The sequence below is a fragment of the Ornithorhynchus anatinus genome, chromosome 3 (genome assembly GCF_004115215.2).
Source record: "Ornithorhynchus anatinus isolate Pmale09 chromosome 3, mOrnAna1.pri.v4, whole genome shotgun sequence".
NCBI lineage: Eukaryota > Metazoa > Chordata > Mammalia > Monotremata > Ornithorhynchidae > Ornithorhynchus > Ornithorhynchus anatinus.
This window is the reverse complement of record NC_041730.1, coordinates 24,262,779-24,277,246: the sequence shown is the minus strand read 5'-3', so window position 1 is coordinate 24,277,246 and position 14,468 is coordinate 24,262,779. Positions and strand designations below refer to the sequence as shown.

At 51.9% G+C, this 14,468-nt stretch overlaps 1 protein-coding gene across 1 annotated transcript in view; it reads right to left on the bottom strand.

Moving 5' to 3' along the window:
* The window catches only part of ALX4 (ALX homeobox 4), a 58,586-nt gene that overhangs the window by 7,219 nt on the left and 36,899 nt on the right, over positions 1 to 14,468 (bottom strand). The window contains exons 2-3 of the mRNA XM_029061174.2: positions 6,855 to 7,168; positions 215 to 343 (exon numbers count right to left, since the gene is read on the bottom strand). Coding sequence (XP_028917007.1) covers positions 215 to 343; positions 6,855 to 7,168 — 443 coding nt within the window. The remainder of the gene's footprint in view (positions 1 to 214; positions 344 to 6,854; positions 7,169 to 14,468) is intronic.

Genomic DNA, 14,468 nt, shown 5'->3' with positions numbered 1-14,468 from the left:
CAGGGGAATCAGGTTGTCCTACGTGGGGCTCACAGTCTTCATCCCCATTTTACAGATGAGGTAACCGAGGCACAGAGAAGTTAAGTGACTTGCCCAGAGTCACACAGCTGACAGAGCTGGGATTCGAACCCATGACCTCTGACTCCAAAGCCCGTGCTCTTTCCACTGAGCCACGCTGCTTCTCATAGATCCTGGCCCTGCCCCGGGCACTCACCTGGGCGTAGTTCTCAGCTCGGGTCAGGAGGGGCAGCTCGTAGGCAGTGGAGAAGTGCGTGCGGACCTGCTGCATCTGCCCAAACCGCTCTCTCTTCCTCCACTTCGCCCGCCGGTTCTGGAACCAGACCTAAGGAGGGAAGGAGCAGAGACAGTCTGGGTCAGCTTCTCGGCCCCAGCACCCATCACCTACCCCCTTGGTCACGGGCCTCGGCTCCGGTGGCTTGGCGAGAGCTTGGCTGCTGCCTTGCCCACCGACGACTCAGTCGTGAGAAGAGGCGAGGAGTCTGCCTTACTCCCCGCCACTCAAAGGCATCTTGAACTTGTGGGGACAGTCTGACTGCAGGAGTCACACACTGAGCTGCCCTACATACAGCACGTACGTACATATCCAGAGTTTATTTATTCATATTAATGTCTACTCTAGGCTGTAAGCTCATTGTGTGCACGGAATGTGTATACCAACTCCATTATATTGGACTCTCCCTAGCACTTAGTACAGTGTTCTGCAAGCAGTAAGTGCATAATAAATGTGATTGATTGATTCACAGGTCTGGGACAGAAAGAGAGCGGGCATAAACCACATACTGCTCCTACATAAACCACATTCTGCCCCTTGTTGCTTGTTGGGGGGTGGGGTGTGTGTGTGTGTGTGAGAGAGAGAGAGAGAGAGAGAGAGAGAGAGAGAGAGAGAGAGAGAGAGACTCTGAGGGGCTTGTTATTTGGGTGACTGCCCTGCTCCGTCTTTGAATGATTCTGTTGGATGCTTCACTCTCACGAGGCTGGGGAGCTGGGGAAGTCCCGGGGAAGGTGAGAGGATTGAGGTGTGGGGGAGAGGATGGAGCTGGGGAAGGTAAGAAGGTTTACTTATTCATTCATTCATTCATTTATTGAGCACCTATTGTGTACAAAGCACTGTACTAAGCACTTGGGAGAGTACACGACAACAACAAACAGGCACATTCCCTGCCCACAGCGAGCTGGGGTGTGAGAGACAGTGGCGCTGGGGAAGGTCTGGGGAGAGTCAGAAGGCTGGGGGTGTGGGGGAAAGTGTGGAGCTGGGGAAGTTTTGGAAAGGGTGAGAGGGCTGGAGCATGGGAGAGAGGATGGAGCTGAAGAAGGCTCTGGTGGGGGCGAGAGGGCTGGTGTGTGGCGGAGAGGGAATGGAAGTGAGGTTGGAGCTAGGGTGACCACGGACAGCATTCTGGAATCCCAGGCCCTCTTTGCCACTCTCCTGCCTGGGCCTCACCTCCCATACCCATGGGAGTAGCTGGGCACAGAGTGAATGAATGAGCACCCTACTTGTCAGGAGCCTGCTAGGGAAAGAGCCCAAGACTCCCTGACATCAGAGCACCCTTCTGTGGAGGGAACGGGCACAGGCAGAGACCACACCTGCCCAGCACCCCTAACAACACAACCCGTCCACGAGCAGGGATACATCCACCCTCAAAACCATATGCCACCCACAGGACGTAGCCGTTAGACTATCAGCGCCTTATGGGCAGGGGAACGTGTTTAACAACTCTAGCACTTAGTGGATGCAGACGGTGAGTGCTCAATAAATAGCACTGATTGAGGACACGCTGTTCCCATCATGGCGGAGCACCAGGAACCAGTCGTTGTGATGACGTGTCAGCTGGGTTGGGGGTGGGGGAGTGGCATTGTCCTGGGCTCCCAGACCGGGAGGGAGGTCTGGGAGGCTGTCTGTCCCAGCACCATTCCCCCATCCTGGGCTCCTGATGTTCCCACCTAAGAGTCAGGCACACTGAGGTGCAGGGTGGAAGGAAAGGGTGAGGGTGGTGGCCGTTTTGTCCACTCTGCACCTTTTAAAGCCTGCTTCTTCACCAAGCTGGCATGCCTGGGGCTCTGACCCCGGAGCATTGCCTTCCGGTCCTGAGCCCCAGGAGTCTTCGCTTTCCTTCCCCATCTGCCTCCCGTTCTCTCCGCTTCTCTCTCCCAGACACTCCCCCTCTCCCCAACCCACGCGTTGTGGTCCCCCCTCCCTGCGGCGAGCGCCCCGGGCCCATCCCGGGTTCAGCCGCCCACCGGGGCCGAGAACAGAGCCAGGATTCATCTCTAAATGCTGAAACTGGATCCCATTTTATCAGGGCCCTGGAATGGGAAATTGGAGTGCGGGATGAGAGAATGAATAACTCGAGCTTGTTTTCATTTCATGTTTAATTTCCTGCAGGCTTTAGCTCAGTCTTTCCGCTCCTTCCCCAGCCTCCCAGGGTTTTATGGTGGGGGGGGGGGGCGGAGGGGGGAATGAAGGGGGTGGGCGGTGGGAGGAACTGGGGAGAAGAGATCCAGATATATTACTTCTTTCTCCTTTTGGTGGGGAAGACAAGAGAGAGAGAAGAAAAAGTCATGATGCTCTCACTGAGGCTTCTCTTCTCACTTTCATGTTTCCCATCCGCTTCCCAGTTCTCCTCCATGAAACGTCTTGGGAAGATGGCAGCCAGCTGCTGGGGTCAGCTGGAGGCCCTGAGAGCAGCTCACAGGGTGGAGAAAACTTTGGCCAGATTTTGGGAACTGAGGCGGGTTCTGGGAGTCCAGAAACAATCAACTGAGCCTTGGGGGTACGGGGGCAGGAGCAGAAGGGTGGAGGGTAAGAGGCTGGGTTAGTGCAGTAGCAAAAGTGCTGCTTGGTGTAGTGGTTAGAGCTGGGGCCTGGGAGGTCATGGGTTCTAATCTCGGCTCCACCACTTGTCTGCTGTGTGGCCTTGGGCAAGACACTTCACTTTTCTATGCCTCAGTTACCTTATCTGTAAAATGTGGTTTGAGATTAAGAGTTCCACAGGGAGAGGGTCTGTGTCCAACCCGGTTTGCTTGTATCCACCCCAGCGTTTAGTACAGTGCCTGGCACACAGTAAGCACTTCACAAAACCACGGTTATTATTGAAAGAAAGATCCACCTACATTGAGGCTCTACAGAATGGAAGGAAAGGGTGAGAGACCTGGCTGTTTTGTCCCCTCTCCATCTTTTAAAGGCTCTGTCTTCACCAAGTCCATAAGAATTGTTCTCCCCGGCCTGAGCCCAGGAGGTTGGAGGTCAACAGAAGAAGAGTTGGGAGATGGGAGAAGAGGTGAATTGGGCTGCAGGGCTAAAGGGAGACTCCAGGGGAGGAGGAAAAGATGAACGTGAGGCAGGGATGAGAAAGAGTGGTCCTGGGAAAGGTTGAGGATGGCTCTTGTGTAGGGAGGGAAGCTGAATAAAGGGGTCAGAGGAGAAGTGGGAGGAGGAGGAGTAAGCTTGGAAAGGTGGAGATAGCTGTGGGCCAGCTAGTGGGATGTCTCAGTCGAAGCTTATTAAGAAGATGCAGTGTGTGTGGGAAGCACTCGTGTCGGGCAGATGGCAGTTTGGGTGTGGAGAGAAAGAAGTGCATCTACAGTTCCTATTCTGTTGGCTGTGGCCTCTGGGCCAGACCTCAGGGATGCCAGGAAGGGCCCAGCAGCCTAAACCTCGAGCTCATCCAGTGCCAGTCTGTCTTTCCAGCTAAACTTAATCTAGTCGTGGCTCAGCTCCCTACTCAGCCCCGGGACCCGAGGCCCAGGCCTCCAGGGACCCCGTCAGCTCTGACCTCTCTTTCTTCTCCCGGCTCCAGCTCTCGACCCTGTCCTGGCTTCTAGAAATCCTGTGTTTCCTTTAGGCTGTGAGCTTCATCAATCAATCAATCAATGGTAACAATAATAATGATAATAATAAAAATGGTATTTATTAAGTGCTTACTATGTGCCAGGCACTGTACTAAGTGCTGGGGTGGATTCACGCAAATCGGGTTGGACACAGTCCCTGTCCCAGGTGGGGCTCACAGTTTCACTCCCCATTTTACAGATGAGGTAACTGAGGCAACAGAGAAATGAAGTGACTTGGTCACATAGAAGAGTGGAGGAGCCAGAATTAGAACCCATAACCTTTTGACTCCTAGGTCCATGCTCTATCCACTATGCCATGCTTCTTCTGTGCTGCTTCTGTGCTGCTTCTGGTATTTCATGAGCACTTATTCTGTGCAGAGCACTATCCTAAGCACTTGGAAGACTACAGTATATCAGAGTTGGTAGACACATTTCCTGCCCACAGTGAGTTTCTTGTGGGACAGGGATTTTATCCGACCTGATTGTATTGAATCTGCCCCAGCGCTTAGTACAGCGCCTGGCACATAATAAACACTTGCAAATAGCACCATTCGTATTATTATTATTATTCAGAAGCACCCACAGTTTGGAGTTCCAAAGCCCCAGGTTTCTGGATCCTGGAGGTCCAGATCTTCCTAGAATCTGGAATCTCTGAACCATGACACCTCTTGGATTTCCAAGACCACCGGGATCCGGCAGCCCAGCCCACCCTCCGCCCCCCTGCCCCCACACCCAGCCCCTTTCTTGGCCCAGGCTTCCCGTGGGGAGTGAGCTGTGTGGGGAACCAACTGCCTCGGCAGATCCCTTGCTAACCGCAGCCATCTGGGGCCAGGGTGGGGTGGGCCGGGACTTGGGGGGGGCCTCCCACTTATTGTCTTCAGACACCAGCTGCAGAGATTGGAATCCCAGTCAGAGAAAGAGGCCCCTCCAGCCCCTGGAGTCGAGCCAGAATGCAGACTCTTTCCTAGGAGACGTCCATCTTCTGCTCCCCTCCCATCTACCGCATCCCCTCCCATCTTCCTCAGCTCTGCTGCAGGCATCCGGACTTCCCGTGGGGGAAGAGCCCCAGAGAGATGGAGAGGAAGTGTGGAACTGACCTGCAGCTCCTCTCCCCTAACCCCTGGAGCAGAGCCTGACCCAAGGCTTCCGGCCCGGTGCCCCGTCCAGCAGAGAGCAGCTCAACCTGGCTCAAATGGGAGCCACTGTCACCAGTGCAGGCCCAAGGACACCTCCACAAACACCCCCATACTTCTTCACTGACACACTCACTTCCGCACACATCCATTCACACCCCTCCACTGACACACTCACCTCAGCACATACCTATACGTACCCCTTCACTGACCCACTCGTTCATGACCCACTCATGAGAAGCATAGTGCCTCAGTGGAAAGAGCACGGGCTTGGGTTCTAGTCCCGGCTCCTCCACTTGTCAGCTGTGTGACTTTGGGCAAATCACTTCGTTTCTCTGTGCCTCATTCATTCATTCATTCAATAGTATTTATTGAGCACATACTATGTGCAGAGCACTGTACTAAGCGCTTGGAATGTACAAATCGGTAACAGAGACAGTCCTGCCCTTTGACGGACTTACAGCCTCAGTTACCTCATCTGTAAAATGGGGATTAAGACTGTGAGTCCCAGGTAGGACAACCTGATTACCACCCCTGCCCCGTGCTTAGAACAGTGCTTGGCACGTAGTAAGCGTTTAACAAATGTCATCATTATTATAATTATTATCTTCAAACACACCCATACATTCCCCTTCACCAACACACTTACCTCGGCACACACTCATACATATCCCTTCACTGACACACCTCCAAACATATCCCCATACCTTTCACTGATACACTCAAGTCCACATACCCACACCCATACAACTCGATACACACCTATACACCTTCACTCACACACACACACACAACCACACACAGTTACACAGAGATGTAGATAAATGGAAACAGAAATAACAATTTAAGGCACAAGTAGACACACAATGCACACACAGCCATAGCACACAGGCACAGCTGTACAGATCCGTACACACGAGCACATCCACTATGCCACAGAAAATACACACATGTAAATACATTGCCTGTAACTACAGAAATCCACAGAGATTCCTGCTCTCATCAGGTGAATCCACCTGCCAGAGATAGTCTCCCTATCCTCATTGCCAGCAAATCCCCCTTATTGCCTCCTTTCCTGGTCCTTGCAGACACAGCTGCCTCCAACCAAGCCGCTGCAGGAGACAGAGCAGAGAGTCAACCAGGTCTCAGCAGCAAGTCTCATCAGGTTCCTCACCAGGGTTAGTTCAGGTTGTTCCCTGGATCTCCCTGGTTTCATTAGAATCCACCTCATTTATCTAGCACTTCCTGACACCCCGTGTGTCTCCCTGATTTGGAGGGTCCCTGAGCCTCTACCTGACCTCAAGATCCTTTTGGATGAGACCCCAAAGACCACAAGAGGAGTGGGGTGCGAAAGCTCCTCAGGTAAGAGCTGGGAGACTTGATTCTCTCCACTTCCCCTTCTAACTAGCAAACTGCCCATGAGACTGGAAACTACCTTCCATCTCCATTTCAGTGGGATTGCCTGCTTGGAGCCTTGCACCTAGGGCTCTCTCCTTCCTGACCCTGAGCCTTCGCTCCCACCCTTCCTCAGGTACGCCCTCCCCATCCACTCCAAATTGCAGAGCAAAGTCACCTCTTTCAGGAAGTTTCCTTGATTAACCTCATTCATTCTCCCACACTGTCCATCACAGTCTGAGACTCATTTTGTGTGTGTATGTGTGTGTGTGTGTTCCCTTGTGACTCCTGTTAGACTGTAGACTCCTTGAGGGCAAGGACTGTGTCTGCTTTATCACGGATGCCAGTGGGTGCCTGAGTGTGCTCAGGTTACTGATCTTGTGACTGAAGTGTCCCAACTTCCACTCTTCCTCCTCTCTCAGGGTACCTCCTCCCCCTTTTCATACCCTCCACCCTCCAGAGTGGCTCCCAACTGACCTGCACCCGGGCCTCAGTGAGGTCAGTCCTCATGGCCAGCTGCTCACGGGCATAGACGTCGGGGTAGTGAGTCTTCTGGAAGACCTTCTCCAGTTCCTCCAGCTGGTAGCTGGTGAAGGTGGTCCGGTTCCGTCGCTTCTTGCCCTTGTTGCTCTCCGAGTCGGCCTTCTCCATGGGGCTGGGCAGGTCGGTCCGGCCGGCCCGGTCCTGGGGACCCTTCACCCCAGCTTCCTTCACACTGAGGTAGTTGTTGTCCATGCCCACCGGGGCCGAGCCGGGCGGCAGCTCAGGCTCTCCCAAAGAGCTCTCCTTGGCTAGAGGGGAGAGGAAAGGTGGAGGGGGGAGGTCAGTGAGGCCAAGCTGGATCAGGAATCTAAACTTCTGGGAAACAGAGGGGAAGAGCGAGCTGCCCCCCAGCATCAAGGGGTACTGAGCGGGGGTCTGGCAGGGAGAAGAGGCAAGGAAAAAGAGGGAACAGGGGAGACATGAGAAAGGAAAAGGGAACTGGGGAAGAGAGAAATAAAGGGGGTGGGAAGTGGAAGGGGAGAGCAGGGGTGGGAAGAGGGGAGAATGAGCGGAGAAGAGATGGGAAGAGGGCAAAGGGGAAAAGAAGAAAGAGTCAGAGTGGACAGAGAGATAGAGCAGAAGAGAGGGGAGGAAGAGGAATAGAATCGTGGTATTTGTTAAGTGCTTGCCAAATGCTACGCACTGTGCAAAATCCAAGATAAGCAGGCTCTGTCCCTCTTTGGGCTCACGTTTTAAAAGAGGAAACCAGATATTTAACCTCCATCATACAGATGAGGAAATTGGGGCACAGGGAAATTGACTAGCCCAAGTTCATACAGTGAATAACCCAGATCTCCTGACTCCCAGTCCTGGGCTTTTTCCTCTAGAACACCCTGAGAATATGCCAAGAGGATGCAGAGGGGGAAATGTTGAAAATTAGTTTTGAAATACATTCAATCCCTTTTCCTCCCCAATACCTGCAGAGCTCTCACCCTGGCACTGCCCCATTCCTAGCATTGCCCCACCTTGGCACTGCCCCAGTGACACTATCCTGACCCTGGCACCTGTTCTGAGCACTAATCCCGAGTTCTGAGAAACCCAAGTCTCCATGAGGGGAGGTGACTGCGCCAGGAACCTTTGGGGTTCCCTAGATCAACAGAAGTCCAACATGCCCCTCCTCCTGGCATGCTCTCTCTCGCTCGCTCTCTTTTTTTCTCTCTCTCTGCTGTGCCCTATCAGGGTCCAAGATACCAACACAGGAAGAAAAGACCTGAGTCCTGTGCCTGCACAGCCCAGTCCCCACATTGTCTGTCTTGTGGAGGGAGCAAGGAGAGCAATAAAGGAAGAGAACCACCAAGACCTGTGAGACCCCATAACAGCCTGTGACACCCTGACCTTCTCGAGGGATCCTCACTCGGGTCCACCCCCAACCTTCCTCTTCTTTCCTGTTGCTGCTTACTCCCATCACCAAATTCTTCACTGACCAACTCACTGCCTCACTGGTGTGTGGCTGTTCAGCGTGGCAGTGCCCTGGTAGGCTTCTCACAGAGCCAACTGCAGCCTGCAAGTAGGTCAGAGAATTCTCAAAAAGTATGTGCCTCCTGGGCAGAAGAGGGAGTTCTAATGCTCAAGGGAGTGCCCTCTGTCTGTCTTTTTTAAAATAGTATTTGTTAAGTGCTTATTATGTGCCAGGCACTATACTAACTGCGGGGTTAGATGCAACATAAGCGGGTTGGACACAGTCCCTGGTCCATATGGAGCTCACAGCCTTAATCTCCATTTTAAAGATGAGGTAACTGAGGTCCAGAGAAGTGAAGCGACTTTCCCGTGGTCGCACAGCAGACGAGTGGCAAAGCCAGGATTAGAACCCACGTCCTTCTAACTTCCAGGCCCATGCTTTATGCACTAGGCTACACGTCTCGTTGCCTTCTTCCAGCCTACTCATCCATTAACAGGACTATGTAAATTCTTTCCAGTGTTTTGTCTCTTTGAGGCAAGCAGGACCTGGCCTGACCCCAACACCCCTGACCGCAGACCACCTTGGCTCCCAGACCATCGGGGCTCCATCTCCATCCCATTGAGGGCTCACAGAGTAGGCAGTGTCAGTGTATCTCACCCAGTCCGGTTCACACCCTGTCATGTCTTGTGGATTGGCTTATTCACAGGTGCCAGAGCCCAGCCTTCGGTGCTCCCAAGCAAAGGGGCCTGGGGTAGGGTCAGGGAAGAGAAGGGGACAACACAGTCCCAGTCCCCAAAGCAGCCTGCCAGCTTCCGACTCACTCCAGAGGAAGTCCAGAGACCCCTGGTCCGTGACCCCTGTCTGGGATCTCTGCTGCCGAGCAGCTCCCTTCGCCCCACCTTTCAATTTGATCCTGGAGAATTGGAGGCAGAATCCTATTTGCTGTAGAAAAAATGGGGGTCTGGAAATCAAAAGGGGCTGATACAAATCCCCCCTCAGCTCCTGACACCCTCGGTGACCTCACTGAGCAAGACATAGCTGCCTTTCGGGCCTCAGTCCCCCCAGCTGCCAGATGAAAAGAACGAAGTGTGGTGTAATGGAAAGAGTGCAAGACTGAGAGTTGAGAGTCCCAGGTTCTAATTCTACTTGTTTTGTGATCTTAGCCAAGTCACTGTGCTTCACTTACCTCATATGTGAAATGAAAATTAGATATATGTTCTTCCTCCTCCTTAGTCTGTGAGTCCCATTTTGGGAGTAGACTATGGTATAATCTGATTATCTTGTATCTACCCCAATTCTTGACTCACAGTAAGCGCTTAAAAATACCATTATTATTACAGTCTGTTTCATCCAACACAGAAGCTGTAAGCGTAGACTAGAGTGGCTGTCGAAGGGCATAAAAGGAGCTTAAGATGACTCAAGCACTGAAGATTATTATCATTGTTATATTTTTTCAATTAAACCTGCTCTTGATAAATTATAACGACGCAGGCAAGACGCAAGTACAGTACAGTACAATTAATTACTGTTGAGAAAAGAGAGGTCTGATTATATGCCAGATGTTGCCATTATGTTATAAAATCTAAAATCCTTGTGAACAGGGAACTTCCTTTAAATCCCTGCTCGCCCTCCCCCTTAGATGACATGCCTCATGAGGGGCAGGCACTGTGTCTGTTTTGACTGTATCTTTCCCAGTTCTCAGTGCAGTGCTTGGCACATAGTAAGTACTAGACAGATACTACTGTTACTATAATAATAATCATGTTTTCATCTTCTGTTGCACTTTCCCAGGCATTTAGTATAGTACTTTCCACTTTGTAGATGTTCAGTAAATACTAAGGGTTCAAATCCCGGGTCTGCCACTTGTCAGCTGTGTGACTGTAGGCAAGTCACTTCACTTCTCTGTGCCTCAGTTACCTCATCTATAACTTGGGGATTAAGACTGTGAGCCTCATGTGGGACAACCTGATGACCCTGTATCTCCCCCAGCGCTTAGAACAGTGCTCTGCCCATAGTAAGCACTTAACAAATACCAACATTATTATTATTGTTGACTTTTATTATTATGTCACATTTTCAGATACCAGCAGAGTCCCGATCCTGTTCCTCTCAACCCAGAAGTACAAGCACCTCATAACCCAAGAAACCTCCCTTTCCCCCAAGTCTGAAGTTTCCATTCTAAATGGAACAGCTGAATCAGCCCAGGCAGAATTCAGCACCAGGATCTGGCTTCTCTTACAGAGACATCGTGGCCTCTGGCCACTGAGGAGACCAGAGGGCTGGGTAAGGAGGCCTCCCCTCACCCACCCCGTCCACATCCTCCAGGAGGTGCTGGCCACAGGTCTCCAGCCCCAGCTCCAGGCACTGCAACCAGGCTTTGGTGTCGGCTGCCTAGGAAGAAAAGTTTAGTACGGGGTGACTCAGGGATCCTCACAGGCTAAAAATAATAATAATAATAATGGCATTTGTTAAGTGCTTACTATGTGCCAGGCACTGTACTAAATACTGGAGTGGACACAAGCAAATTGAGTTAGACACAGTCCTTGTCCCTCGTGGGGCTCACAGTCTCACTCCCCATTTTACAGATGAGGTAACTGAGGTACAGAGAAGTGAAGTGACTTGCCCAAGAAAGTGTCTCCAGGTGTCATTCAGTGCATTTCCCTGCCTTTAGATAAGACTGCACCTAAAGTCTCATCACCACCTAATTATTCAGCTCCATTCTTCCCTTTGTGCCCTGGAATGGGCCTTTCCTATATACAGGAAGGAGGGTTGCATTCCTCCCCAACACTGCATCTGCAGGCGGAGGGGAACAAACAGATTCCTACCAGGAGTCCCGACTGGCTGTGTGGCTACCGGAGGATGGGCCGCTCTCCCTGCCCTCTGGTAAGGAGTTCAGGAACTGGGGAGCATCTGGGGAGCACATGTAGCTGACAGCACTGTGTGACAGGTGCCCAAGTTTGCTTTGCCCTGTCCTATCCTGTCCCTGTCTCTGCCTCTGAACCATCCCTGCCATAGCCCTGCTCCAACTCTTTCTGAGGTGGTCACCCCCATACAACTGGCCTGCACGGGCAAGAGGGAAAATGATAATTACCACCCATCCCCAGAATCAAGCGTGCAGGCCAGGCCTGCCCATTCCCTAGGGGGAAGTGATGGGTACCACCTCTCCCCAAGATCCAAGAGTTAATGGTGCTGGCCAGTCCTGCCCATGCATGAGGGAAAGTAATAGATACCACCCCTCCCCTGACTAATGGTGCTGACCAGGCCACACCTCTTACTCAAACCTGCTCCCACTCCTCTGCTAGAAGAAGGAGGTTGGGAAAGAACAGGATTGGTTGGAGGTCTGAGACACTGCCAGGAGCAGCTTGCAGGACATGGGGCCTGTCCTATTCTTTAAAGAAGGTTCCACACAGGTCCTGCTAGCCTATGGCAGGGTCTCACCACCCACAGGGATGTCTCTCTTCCCACTTCCATGTCAATGCATTTCTTCCCTTTCCATCTTCACTGGTAATGGATGATAATATTTCAGTCTTCTAGCATGCACTTGCCTCAAAGATCTCATGGCACTTCCACACCTGAGTCTCTAAACCATCCTCCCCATTTCTTTGAGAAGGAGATGGTACAAGTGTGAGTGCAGCGGAAAGCCCATTATCTGAACTAATTGGCCACTCAGACTGGTTCAGAGAAACAAAAGTCCAGTTAGCTGACAGGAGGCTTCCAATTTCTTCCACCATCCAGACAACTTTGGGGATTATCCAGACAAACCTGGGTTTGGATAGCCAGTTTCTGGGGTAACTGAAGATTAGACCATTTACTTTCAACTCTAATCTTGCTTTACAGTTGGAGAAACAGGTTCAGAGATCACACAATCAGGATTTGAACCTGATGCCCAACCCATTTATGGTCCACCAACCCTGCTGTCCAACCAGAGAGAGCAGCAGTCTGCTTCACTTCAGACACTAACCTTTCAGATATTTGGGGTAGGTCCCTAGTCCCGCTCAGCTTTGGGTTTTCTTCCTGGCTGAAGCCAGATATGTTGGGAGGACTGGGGCCAGAAGCCTGTCTGTCCACTGTCTGTTCTCTGGGACCGATGGCTATGGACATGCAGATAGAATGTCTGGGCTCCTTGTTCCTGTCCGAGCGCTCCCCTGGGGAAAAGGGGGGGGGAGGGGTTGTGGAGGAGGGAAGAGGAGCTGGCAAAATATTTTGTGGATAGGTCCAGGCCCCTGGAGGGGGGTAGGGGCATGAAAACAGATCTAAGGCCAAAGCAATCCCTTGGCCACAGCTTTGCAGCCAGATCCTTGAGACAGGGCATCTGCGGATGGAAAACTATGGTTGCAGGGTGTTCCCACTCACACCAGCATTCACACATGCTCAAATGTGCACACATACACAAACATACACATGTTCAGTCTTCCCCACTCCATTGACGGCATCAGGCAAATTGCAACTGGTAGCCCCGGCCAAGAACTTTCAACAGAGAGATCCATCTTCCTCACAAAAATTCAACAGAGAAGATAAATTAAATTCCAACCAGCTCCACTATTGGCAGGCAACAAGTCACAAAAGATCAGGCTCAACCCACCCCCAGATGCCCAAGCCTGACTTTCCAACTCTGCCCAGGGTCCCTGCCAGCTGCCCTCCACCCCACCCCACTCCCTCACTTCCTGCCTACCTCCAAGGCAACCATCACTAGGAGAAGAGTTCCTGTGGTCCTGAGGCCCCAGGGTCAAGGAGGCCCTCTGAGAGAACGGCAATGTGTCCGCAATGCAAAAACATGGCTGAGTTTCATCCCGGGTGGCTTTCCGTCTTATGGGTATTGGGGGAACTTTCCTGGTCAAATCGAAACGAAGCAGCAAAACAGCTCCCAGCTAACCCTCCTTCTCAGCAGTTACTGCCCATCTTTTTCTCCCCAGGATCTGGGCCACATGGCTGGCTTTACCCCCGACCATCCAATTTTCAGTTGGTTGACCCTGTCTGGTTTTGTGGTGTGTGAGAGGATGATGGGGGAATTGTCTTCAGGACCATCAATAGCCATTCTATCAGGATGTTCAGGAATGAGCAGAACTCTGAACCGGGGGACCAGGGCTAGAATCCTCAGGGCTCTGTCCCATTTAATTCCTGTCTTTAGTTCCCTTCTCTTGGCTTCAGGAGGTGCTCTCTGTCATCCTACCCCAAGTCCTGTGAGGCTCCAAAATCAGTGACATATTTCCATTTAGGAGCTGCCCACTGTGTGAAGCAGAGGGGATGAAGGTCGGGGGTGGGGCTCAGAGTTTGGGAGGAAACAATTTAGCTTGTCTGTGGAGGGCAGGGAGGAAGGAGGATTTTCCCGTGTAGTGCCATGTGGTGAGGTTTTGTGTGCTCCCAAAACCCAGTGGATTCTCAACAGCCAGGGGGAAGGCCAGGGTGGGCTTTCATTTCTCCTTGGGCCTCTCTGTTCACAAGGTTTCTTACAGTGCACTTGGGGCTTAGTCGGTTGAGTTCTTTCGAGTGTACAGAGGTGAAGACTGAGGCACAGAGAGGGCGATCTGCCCAGAGGCCTCTAGAGAACCGGGGCTGGATTCACAGGGAAGGGCTCCAACCTGCCCAGGCCCAAAGGAATCCTAGAAGCCTTCGCTGGTGATACTGCACTTTTATGGCCTAGAGGAGTCAGCCCGGGATCAGAGGTCAGAGATCAGAGTTCTAGTCCCAGCTCCTACACTTGCCTGCTGGGTGACCTTAGACAAGATACCTGACTTCTCCATACCTCAGTTTCCTCATCTGCAAATCAGAAAGGACTACCAGCTCTCCCTCCCTCTTAGACTGTGACCCATCTGATTATCTCATACCAGTGTTTCTTGGCATTATTGTTGTTATTATTCTTCAGGAATGCATTTTTTTTATCCTACAACTGGTTTTCCTGATCCCTGACCGTGGCCCTGCATCCAGCCCTTACAGGTCAATTTAGGAATTTGACAGCTTTTCACCAATCTGCTAGGCTCCCTTACCTCAGAGCTCATTTGGAAAGGTGCTTTGAGATCCTCCAAGAGGAGGTGAGTAAGACTGTTTCACAATTCTCCCTGCGGGCAGCATAGTCTGAGCTGAGAGCATTTCCGTCCCCCGGGCTGAGAGGGAGTGTGTAACCCTGGGAGCCCCGTCCTGATGACTCAGTG